This window comes from Salmo salar, chromosome 14 (genome assembly GCF_965601325.2).
Source record: "Salmo salar chromosome 14, fSalSal1, whole genome shotgun sequence".
Taxonomy (NCBI): Eukaryota; Metazoa; Chordata; class Actinopteri; order Salmoniformes; family Salmonidae; genus Salmo; species Salmo salar.
The window spans coordinates 3,354,911-3,367,071 of record NC_138304.1 but is presented as its reverse complement, the minus strand read 5'-3'; the positions used below and the strand labels follow the sequence as shown (position 1 = coordinate 3,367,071).

The 12,161-nt window shown below is 41.3% G+C and overlaps 1 protein-coding gene across 2 annotated transcripts in view; it reads left to right on the top strand.

The window, feature by feature from the left end:
- efr3a (EFR3 homolog A (S. cerevisiae)) overlaps nt 1-12,161 on the top strand; it is a 253,752-nt gene that overhangs the window by 62,668 nt on the left and 178,923 nt on the right. The window contains exon 5 of one of the 2 annotated variants that reach the window (XM_082960689.1): nt 1,522-1,672. In XM_082960689.1, coding sequence (XP_082816815.1) covers nt 1,522-1,672 — 151 coding nt within the window. Of the gene's footprint in view, nt 1-1,521; nt 1,673-4,036; nt 4,192-12,161 lie in introns of those variants that run through there. The other variant, XM_014139103.3, reaches the window with a different exon arrangement.

Sequence of the window (12,161 nt, the reverse complement as noted above, 5' to 3'; positions counted from 1 at the left end):
CTGTCCCTCAACGTAATCAAGACAAAGGAGATGATTGTGGACTACAGGAAAAGGAGGACCAAGCGTGCCCCCATTCTCATCGACGGGTTTGTAGTGGAGCACGTTGAGAGCTTCAAGTTCCTTGGTGTACATTTCACCAACAAACTATCATGGTCCAAACACACCGAGACAGTTGTGAAGAGGGCATGACAAAGCCTATTGCCCCTTAGGAGACTGAAAAGATTTGGCTTGGGTCCTCCAATCCTCAAAAGGTTCTACAACTGCACCATCGAGACCATCCTGACGGGTTGCATCACTGCCTGGTATGGCAACTGCTCTGCCTCCGACCGCAAGGCACTACAGAGAGTAGTGCGTACGGACTGGTACATCACTGGGGCCAAGCTTCCTGCCATCCAGGACCTCTATACCAGGTGATGTCAGTGGAAGGTCCTAAAAATTGTCCGACTCCAGCCACCCTAGTCATAGACAGTTCTCTCTGCTACTGCACAGCAAGTGGTAATGGAGCGCCAAGTCTAAGTCCAAAAGGCTTCTTAACAGCTTCTACCCCCAAGCCATAAGACTCCTGAACTGCTAATCAAATGGCTACCCAGACTATTTGCGTTGTCCCCACCCCCCCACCCCCTCTTTTACGCTGCTGCTACTGTTTTTTATTTATTCATAGTTACTTTACCTCTACCTACAGTACATGTACATATTACCTCAATTACCTCGACTAACCTGTGCCCCTGCACATTGACTCTGTACCAGTACCCCCTGTATGTAGTCTCACTATTGTTATTTTACTGCTGCTCTTTAATTATTATAATTTGTTTTACTTAACATGTATTTTTCTTAACTACATTGTTGGTTAAGGGCTTGTAAGTAGGCATTTCACATTAAGGTCTTCACCGGTTGTATTCGGCGCATGTGACAAATAAAATTTGATTTGATACAACAATCTGTACTCTTCATTTTTTACTTTTAAAAAAAGAGATCTGGCAACCCCACTGCAATTCGACCCAGACCACACTGTGTTGTGTAATCATTTAGAAAATCCCCCTTTAAAACATACTTGTATTACGAAAAGTCGCTTTGTGAGACTCTGGTTTTATAGTCATTTTAATTTCTCTCCTATGATTTAATGTGTTGCGAAATGCTTTGTGGAAAGTACTTCCCCAACTATTTCTAGAACACAAACACATTTTAACCATTCTGATTGGTCCCAGAAATACTGATGGGTTGGGACAGAGATGGAACACATTTGGGTAATGCGGCATTTAGAAAATGTGTCATTGGCTTTGATACTCTGATTGATTGGTTAGAGATTTTCCAATCGCTGATGACTTAATTTTGTACAACACCTCTCATTTTGACATCACCACAGACTACTTCAACAATGGCAGTCTCAGACTGAATTATGTCGCAACAAACAGAGCAGTGGAAGAATTCAGTTTGAGTCGTTAGGCAACCAGAATGGCTACTCTGCTACCTGAACCATTTTATAAATATACTGAAAGTAATTAACACTGTTGACCCATGCAGGTACGTGGTCATCGCCATGGAGGCTCTGGACCAGCTCCTGATGGCCTGTCACTCCCAGAGCATCAAGCCCTTTGTGGAGAGCTTCCTCCACATGGTGGCCAAGCTGCTGGAGTCCCGGGAGCCAGACCTGCAGGTCCTGGGGACCAACTCGGTAAGTAACACCCCATTGTCCTCTGTGGCTCAGCTGCAAGACCATGGCACTTGCCACGTAAGGATTGTGGGTTCGATTACTGCTGGGACCACCCATATGGAAATGTATGCACACAGGACTGGAATTCGATTATAGAAATGCAGTGCCTTCAGAAAGTATTCACATCTCTTGACTTTTTCCACATTTTATTACATTGCAGCCTTATTCTAAAATGGATTTGAAAAAATCCTCATCAATATACACACAATACCCCATAATAACAATTCAAAAGCAGTTTTTTGAAATATCACATTTACTTAACCTCTATGGGCTAGGTGGGACGCTAGGCGTCCCCCCCGTGGTGCACTCCATCAACAGCAGGTGCATTTCAAGAGCGGCAAATTTGAATCCAAATAAATGTCAAAATTCAAATTTTTCAAACATACAACTATTTTACACCCTTTGAAAGATAAACATCTCCTTAATCTAACCACGTTTTACGATTTCAAAAAGGTTTTACGGCGAAAGCATAAATTTAGAGTATGTTAGGACAGTACATTTACAAGAGTTGTGTGTAATGTTTTGTCAATTCAAAGACAGGCGTCACCAAAACCATAAAACCAGCTAAAATGATGCACTAACCTTTTACAATCTCCATCAGATGACACTCCTAGGACATTATGTTAGACAATGCATGCATTTTTAGTTCTATCAAGTTCATATTTATATCCAAAAACAGCGTTTTACTATGGCATTGATGTTGAGGAAATCGTTTCCCTCCAATAACCGGCAGTCAAGTCAGCATCACAAATTAAATAATTAAAATTAGAAAACATTGGTAAAATATTATATTGTCATTTAAAGAATTATAGATTTACATCTCTTGAACGCAATCAACTTGCCAGATTTAAAAATAACCTTACTGGGAAATCACACTTTGCAATAATCTGAGCACTGCGCCCAGAAAAATACGCGTTGCGATACAGACTAGTCGTCATGTTGGGGAGATCTAAAATCGAAAATACTATGTAAATAATCCATTACCTTTGATTCTCTTCATCAGATGTCACTTCCAGGTATCACAGGTCCATAACGAATGTAGTTTTGTTCAAAAAAGCTCATAATTTATGTCCAAAAATCTCCGTCTTGTTAGCACATGATCTAAGCCCGCCGGACTTAACTTCATGAACGAGGGGAAAAAATATATTTACGTTCGTTCAAACATGTCAAACGTTGTATAGCATAAATCATTAGGGCCTTTTTTAACCAGAACATGAATAATATTCAAGGTGGACGAATGCATACTCTTTTATAACGTATTGGAACGAGGGTACCCAACATGAACTCGCGCGCCAGGTGTCTAATGGGCCATCATCGTTCCATGGCTCTTGTTCGGTCAGATGTCCCTCCAGAAGACTCAAAACACTTTGTAAAGGCTGGTGACATCTAGTGGAAGCAATAGGAAGTGCCAAAATATTCTTCAGCCCCTGTGTTTTTCAATGGCATAGGTTTAAAGGTAATACAACACATCAGGTATCCACTTCCTGTCAGAAAATGTCTCAGGGTTTTGCCTGCCAAATGAGTTCTGTTATACTCACAGACACCATTCAAACAGTTTTAGAAACTTTAGAGTGTTTTCTATCCATATATAATAAGTATATGCATATTCTAGTTACTGGGTAGGATTAGTAACCAGATTAAATCGGGTAAAAAAAATGTATCCAGCCGTGCAAATACTGCCCCCTAGCCCTAACAGGTTAAGGTCTTCACCGGTTGTATTCGGCGCATGTGACAAATAAAATTTGATTTGATACAACAATCTGTACTCTTAATTTTTTACTTTTAAAAAAAGAGATCTGGCAACCCCACTGCAATTCGACCCAGACCACACTGTGTTGTGTAATCATTTAGAAAATCCCCCTTTAAAACATACTTGTATTACGAAAAGTCGCTTTGTGAGACTCTGGTTTTATAGTCATTCTAATTTCTCTCCTATGATTTAATGTGTTGCGAAATGCTTTGTGGAAAGTACTTCCCCAACTATTTCTAGAACACAAACACATTTTAACCATTCTGATTGGTCCCAGAAATACTGAGATGGAACACATTTGGGTAATGCGGCATTTAGAAAATGTGTCATTGGCTTTGATACTCTGATTGATTGGTTAGAGATTTTCCAATCGCTGATGACTTAATTTTGTACAACACCTCTCATTTTGACATCACCACAGACTACTTCAACAATGGCAGTCTCAGACTGAATTATGTCGCAACAAACAGAGCAGTGGAAGAATTCAGTTTGAGTCGTTAGGCAACCAGAATGGCTACTCTGCTACCTGAACCATTTTATAAATATACTGAAAGTAATTAACACTGTTGACCCATGCAGGTACGTGGTCATCGCCATGGAGGCTCTGGACCAGCTCCTGATGGCCTGTCACTCCCAGAGCATCAAGCCCTTTGTGGAGAGCTTCCTCCACATGGTGGCCAAGCTGCTGGAGTCCCGGGAGCCAGACCTGCAGGTCCTGGGGACCAACTCGGTAAGTAACACCCCATTGTCCTCTGTGGCTCAGCTGCAAGACCATGGCACTTGCCACGTAAGGATTGTGGGTTCGATTACTGCTGGGACCACCCATATGGAAATGTATGCACACAGGACTGAAATTCGATTATAGAAATGCAGTGCCTTCAGAAAGTATTCACATCTCTTGACTTTTTCCACATTTTATTACATTGCAGCCTTATTTTTGAAATATCACATTTACTTAAGTATTTAGACCCTTTCCTCAATGCTTTGTTGAAGCACCTTTGGCAGCGATTACAACCTCGAGTCTTCTTGGGTATGACGCTACAAGCTTGGCACACATGTATTTGGGGAGTTTCTCCCATTCTTCTCTGCAGATCCTCTCAAGCTCTGTCAGGTTGGATGCGGAGCGTCGCTGCACTGCTATTTTCAGGTCTCTCCAGAGATGTTCAATCGGGTTCTAGTCTGGGCTCTGGATGGGCCACTGAAGAGCATTCAGAGACTTGTCCCGAAGCCACTCCTGCGTTGTCTTGTGTGCTTAGGGTCGTTGAAGGTGAAGGAAGTATCTTGGTGGATTCCAAACTTTTTAAGAAGAATGGAGGCCTCTGTGTTCTTGGGGACCTTCAATGCTGCAGACATTTTTTTGGTACCTTTCCCAGATCTGTGCCTCGACACAATCCTGTCTCTGAGCTCTACGGACAATTCCTTCGACCTCATGGCTTGGTTTTTGCTCTGACATGCACTGTCAACTCTGGGACCTTATGTAGACAGGTGTAAGTCTTTCCAAATCATGTCCAATAAATTGATTTTACCACAGGTGGACTTCAATCAAGTTGTAGAAACATCTCAAGGATGATCAATGGTAACAGGATGCACCTGAGCTCAATTTCGAGTCTCATGGCAAAGGGTCTGAATACTTAAGTTATTTCTGTTTTTGAAAATGTCTAAACCTGTTTTCGCTTTGTCATTATGGGGTATCGTGTGTAGATTGAGAAAAAAATGACTAACTGTAATATCTTGATTAGATAGGTATCCACACCCCTGAGTCAATACATGTTAAATCCACTTTAAGGGTCTCCCGAGTGGCGCAGTGGTCTAAGGCACTGCATCGCAGTGCTAGCTGTGCCACTAGAGATTCTTGTTTTCGAGTACTGGCTCTGTCGCAGGACCATGGGGCGGCGCACAATTGGCCCAGCGTCATCCGGGTTAGGGGAGGGTTTGGCCGGCAGGAATGTCCTTGTTCTAATGCGCATTAGTGACTCCTGTGGCGGGCCGGGGCGCAGTACACGCTGACACAGTCGTCAGGTGTACGGTGTTTCCTCCGACACATTGGTGTGGCTGGCTTCCGAGTTAAGTGTGCATTGTGTCAAGAAGCAGTGTGGCTTGGTCGGATTGTGTTTCGGGGGACGCACGGCTCTCAACCTTCGCCTCTCCCGTGTCCGTATGGGAATTGCAGCGATGAGACAAGACTGTCACTACCAATTGGATACCACGAAAATTGGGGAGACAAAGGGGGTAAAGAAGCTGTGAGTCTTTCTGGGTATGTCTCTAAGAGCTTTGCACACCTGGATTTACAATATTTGCACATTATTCTTTAACCTGTTGGGGCTAGGGGGCAGTATTTGCACGGCCGGATAAAAAACGTACCCGATTTAATCTGGTTACTACTCCTGCCCAGTAACTAGAATATGCATATAATTATTGGCTTTGGATAGAAACCACCCTAAAGTTTCTAAAACTGTTTGAATGGTGTCTGTGAGTATAACAGAACTCATTTGGCAGGCCAAAACCTGAGAAGATTCCTTACAGGAAGTGGCCTGTCTGACCATTTCTTGCCCTCCTTGATCATCTCTAACAAATACAGGGGATCTCTGGCATGACGTGACACTTCCTACGGCTCCCATGGGCTCTCAGAAGGCGGGAAAAAGCTGAACGATGTAATTCCATCCCCAGGCTGAAACACATTAGCGCGTTTGGCAAGTGCTCTATCAGAGGGCCATTAGACTGAGGCTCGTGCATGAGGGGATAGCATGCTTTTACTTTCACTCTCTTTGTAATAAAAAATGATTTCCCGGTCGGAATATTATCGCTTTTTTACGAGAAAAATGGCAAGCGTCCCACCTAGCCCATAGAGGTTAAGTAATACTTCAAGCTCTGTGAAGTTGGTTGTTGATCATTGCTAGGCAGCCGTTTACAGGTCTTGCCATATATTTTACATAACAAAGGGGTTTAATACTCGACATGTCAACTTTTCATTTTTTATTAATTTGTAAAAATTCCTAAAACATAATTCCACTTTGACATTTTGGGGTTTGGGTTTATTTTTATTTTTTTATTTCACCTTTATTTAACCAGGTAGGCCAGTTGAGAACAAGTTCTCATTTACAACTGCGACCTAGCCAAGAGAAAGCAAAGCAGTGCGACAAAAACAACACCACAGAGTTACACATGGAATAATCAAACGTACAGTCAATAACACAATAGAACATCTCTATACAGTGTTTGCAAATGAAGAATGGAGGTAAGGCAATAAATAAGCCATAGTGGCGAAGTAATTACAATTTTGCAATTAACACTGGAGTGATAGATGTGATGATGATGATGTGCAAGTAGAGATACTGGTGAGAGCAGAGAAGAACAAAAAAATAAATATATATATATAGGGATGAGGTAGGTAGGTAGTTGGTTGGATGGGCTATTTACAGATGGGCTGTGTACAGCTGCAGCGATCGGTAAGCTGCTCTGACAGCCACTGCTTGAAGTTAATGAGAGAGATAAGTCTCCTACTTCAGTGATTTCTGCAATTCGTTCCAGTCATTGGCAGCAGAGAACTGGAAGGAAAGGCAGCCAAAGGAGGAATTGGCTTTGGGGGTGACCAGTGAAATATACCTGCTGGAGTGCGTGCTACAGGTGGGTGTTGCTATGGTGACCAGTGAGCTGAGATAAGGCAGAGCTTTACCTAGCAAAGACTTATAGGTGACCTGGAGCCAGTGGGTTTGGCGACGAATATGTAGCGAAGACCAGCCAACGAGAGCATACAGGTCGCAGTGGTGGGTAGAAAATGGGGCTTTGGTGACAAAACGGATGGCACTGTGATAGACTACATCCAATTTGCTGAGTAGAGTGTTGGAGGCTATTTTGTAAATGACATCGCCAAAGTTAAGGATCGGTGGGATAGTCAGTTTTGTTTTACGAGGGTATGTTTGGCAGCATGAGTGAAGGAGGCTTGGTTGCGAAATAAGTAGCCGATTTCTAGATTTAACTTTGGATTGGAGATGCTTAATATGAGTCTGGAAGGAGAGTTTACAGTCTAGCCAGACACCTAGGTATTTATAGTTGTCCACACATATATAGGCCAGTGACACAATCTTAATTTAATCCATTTTAAATTCAGGCTGTAAAACAACATGTGGAAAAAGTCAAAAGGTGTGAGTACTTTCTGAAGCCACTGTTAGAAGGAATGCAAAATAAACTGCCATATGGATTGAATTTGAATGATTTGTCATTTCATTGGGATTCAAACATGTGTTTAGGACCATGGTTGAAAGACTGTGTTCGAATGAAATGTACCTCAGTCATGCAATTCACCCCCCCCCCCCCCCCCCCCCCCATTTATGCTATTTTATGGTTATTTAAATGCCATATTTCATAAACGTTTTAAACAATTTGAAGTTGGCATAGCCTGAATGTTTGAAAGTTGGTCTTGTATCTTAAATGGCAAAGAATAGATAGATGGAATGATTGGATTGGTTGATTGATAGGATATCCTGAACATGTGACAGTTGGTTTGGTGTCTCCATCTTGAATGGGGAGTTATTTTATGGAAATGTATGGGAACATTTATATAGTTATAGTTTAGAAAGATTTTAAAGAATGTGAAGTTTTTTAAAACGTTAGTACATCACTGGGGCTGAGCTCCCTGCCATCCAGGACTTCTATATCAGGCGGTGTGAAAGGAAGTCCGGAAAAGTCATTAAAGACTCCAACCACCTAAGCCATAGACTGCCGTGCAGAAGCAGAGAGAACAAGCGATACCGGTGCAACTACGCAATTCTCTGTCCATGTACGCAGGTACGAGATCGAAGTTAAAGGTACGCAGAAATGAATAGGGCCTGATAATTATTGTATCTTTTTTTTAAACATTTTAATAAAAAAGAAATCCACTGTGTAAATTTAACATCCCGAATCTCGAGCTACAACACACAGACATGTACAGAGTTTGTGCCAACGGACATGGAGAATGATATATAATTATTAAACGTCGCTACCCCGTGTCTGCCCCTCCTCCTGTTTGTTGTGATGCTGAGATTGCCGACTGTCAGCTGTACGTAGACACATGGACAAATCCCTTTTCGACTCTGTGTGTTGTGGAAAGGTAAACACTAATTGTTTCAATCTAACATTAATGAACATAAGATGGACATTCAGTGGGCTCTAAAGTACCAGCAGTTCACTCACATTTGCTAGTGAAAGAAATGAAATGCAGATACGAAAAATAACTGGTCGCATTTGTGCGAGTGTGATATACATTTAATCCTGCGTCCCATTAGTTGTATTTTCCACGTAACATTACGAGGATCACGCAACCTGATAGACAATAACTGTAATTATGATCCACGTCACAAAAAGCATTACAAAAGTATAATCAAATATAAATATCTTGTAATTAAATGGAGTCGGGAGTTTAGAAGACTGCGCAATGAAGAATGAATAAGTGTCTGGTATCAGCTATAGAGGCAATGCTTCTAAAATGCCTTTGGACTAGATTTGAGATTTGATCAATTTCGAAAATCTGAAATTATGTATGCGCTGCAAAGAAAATACATTAGGGCAGAGTCTGGTGAACATGCGCACGGACCAGGCCTGGAGAGAAATCCGCACAATGAAAAGAGGAGGGGGGGGGGGGGGCAGCCTGGTCTACTCCCACCTTTTGACTGTGATGTTGGGGATTTTGGTCATATTCCACAGCAATGAAGACTGCGAACGGATAGTCAGTCTCGTTTCCAAGAACAAAACCCAGTACAGAGCCTCCCTCAGTACAGACATGCTGAGTCCCCTCGTTACCAAGAAGGTTTCAATGATTGCCAGAGGAACTGTTTGCCACAGAGAAGTCTACCCTGATGCCCTGCTGCGTAAGGCTAAATCTGCTTGCTACCAGGCAAATTTATCTAGGAAATGATTTCCTGAACATTTGAAGGTCTCCAGAAGATTTTGTTTCCTATCATAGCTTTTGGTTTTTATTATGGAAAACATGTTTATTTGATGCTGCTGCTCTGCTTCAAACATTTGTTCTTATCATATCCGAGTTTAAAAAAAAAATAAGACGTTTGTACCGAAACAAATTATTTGTTTAATAAAATAAAAAAACTCAAAGTATAAAGGCCCTTTGTGTGTTCTTTCTAATTACATCTTGTTAATGACGTTTATCATATTTGTAAATGGAATGCTGTCAAGAAAGTATTCAAACCTTTTTATAGTCTTGAATTGGTACAATTCTATAATTGCGATCAGACTCACAAACAACATGGCACGAGCGTGCGGGGGAAAGAACCCCAATTTGGCGTGTGCAACGCGCGTGAGTTGAATCTCCAATTTGTAAAAAGTTGGACAGGGTTGGCACGTCTGAACAAGTCTGACATTTACAGGTTCCAGAACAGCTAAGGCATAAGACTGCTAAATTGCTAACAGAATGGCTACACGGAATATCTGAACTGACCCTATTTTATGTTTGCACTGTCTTTCTGCACACTTACATGACTATACACTCACACACTGAGTGTACAAAAAATTAACAACACCTGCTCTTCCTATGACAGACTGACCAGGTGAAAGCTATGATCCCTTATTGATGTCACTTGTTAAATCCACTTCAATCAGTGTAGATCAGGGGTTCCCAAACTTCTTTGACCCATGACCCCATTTTGATATCTCAAAATTCCTGTGGCCCCAACCATGTGAAAATAAATTATGTAATTAACAACCAATGTTTACTTTTTTATTTGGGCCTATGGCAGTCTATTGAAAAACCTTGTAACAGTATTTCTGATCGTCTTCTAAACTCACCATCACATATTCTTAATGTGGGGCTATGTCAATTGCAAATTAGTCTGACAATGTATCTTATCTCACCACCACTAATGACATAGGTTCCCTTGATGCATGTCGCGTCGGAGCTTCTCAAAGTCGACAGTGCCAACCTCATCTATGCTGTCTCATCCAACCTGTATCGATATTTGGTTTTAATGTAGACTAGAGCACTGAATCTAGCTTCACACAGATTTGAGTTGGTGAAGGGAACCTTGCGTTTTATGCTGCTTTCAAGGAAACTGGGAACTGTTAGCAGTTGATGTTATTCTTCAATAACACAGACCCCAAAGCAAATCAGGGGAGAATAAAAAATATTCAAAGAGAAAAAAATCATAGTTATGCTTAGATGTTCATTATTTCCTGTCCTTAATTGTTTCTCCTCTGAACAAAGAGACGTAGATGTAGTTTATAACCCAACTCTAGCCTGTGGTTGACCAATTTAGAATTCCTTACAGTAAAATTGGGCTAACAAGTATCCCATTTCAGGCTCAATGTATAGACAATTTGAACCAATGAGAACTTCCCACATGTAGCTATGAGTCCCGGACTGAAATTCCTCCTGTGTCCCTGACCCATTCAGTTCCCCATTACAGAAAAACAACTATTTCCATTGATCATTAATTCCCTCTTGACCTTTAGTCCTCTGCGTTGTGTATTTATCTTCAAATATTCTCACACTCCCCCTTAGACCATTTTACGAAGAAACATACTTAAAATGTATGTAAAACATGAAAAAATAGACAGTATAAAAACATTAGCAGTAAGCATAAAATCATTCACATTAAACACCTTGCATTTCTATAAAACACAAAGGGCATATTTTACTTGCTGTTGCAATAAGAAATAGATTTCCCACAAAGTTATAGAAAATAGGTATTAACAGGTGTGATGATGATACCCCATACGATTCCTTCCACATCCTGTATTAGGAGGAAACTCACAAAAAAAATTGTCTGCAAGACAATGTGACCCCCCCCCCCACCTGGATTCGGTCTTATGTAGCAACATTTGAATTTCTGTTTTTTACATTGGATAAAACTAGAGACTACAACATGGTACAGTTGAAGTCGGAAGTTTACATCCACTTAGGTTGGAGTCATTAACTCGTTTTTCAACAACTCCACAAATTTCTTGTTAACAAACTTGGCAAGCCGGTTAGGACATCTACTTTGTGCATGACACAAGTAATTTTTCCAACAATTGTTTATAGAGAGATTACTTCACTTATAATTCACTGTATCACAATTCCAGTGCGTCAGAAGTTTACATACACTTCGTTGACTGTGCCTTTAAACAGGTTGGAAAATTCCAGAAAATGTCATGGCTTTAGAAGCTTCTGATAGGCTAATCGACACCATTTGAGTCAATTGGAGGTGTACCTGTGGATGTATTTCAAGGCCTACCTTCAAATTCAGTGCCTCTTTGCTTGACATCGTGGGAAAATTAGAAGAAATCAGCCAAGACCTCAGAAAAATGATTGTAGACCTCCACAAGTCTGGTTCATCCTTGGGAGCAATTTCCAAATGCCTGAAGGTACCACGTTCATCTGTACAAACAATAGTACCCAAGTATAAACACCATGGGACCACGCAGCCGTCATACCGCTCAGGAAGGAGATGCGTTCTGTCTCCTAGAGATGCACCTTTTGCACCAAAGTACGTTCAAATCCATCCCAGACCAACAGCAAAGGACCTTGTGAAGATGCTGGAGGAAACGGGTACAAAAGTATCTATATCCGCAGTAAAACGAAACCTATATTGACATAACCTGAAAGGCCACTCAGCAAGGAAGAAGCCACTGCTCCAAAACCGCCATAAAAATCCAGACTACGGTTTGCAACTGCACATGGGGACAAAGAGCGTACTTTTTGAAGAATTGTCCTCTGGTCTGATGAAAGAA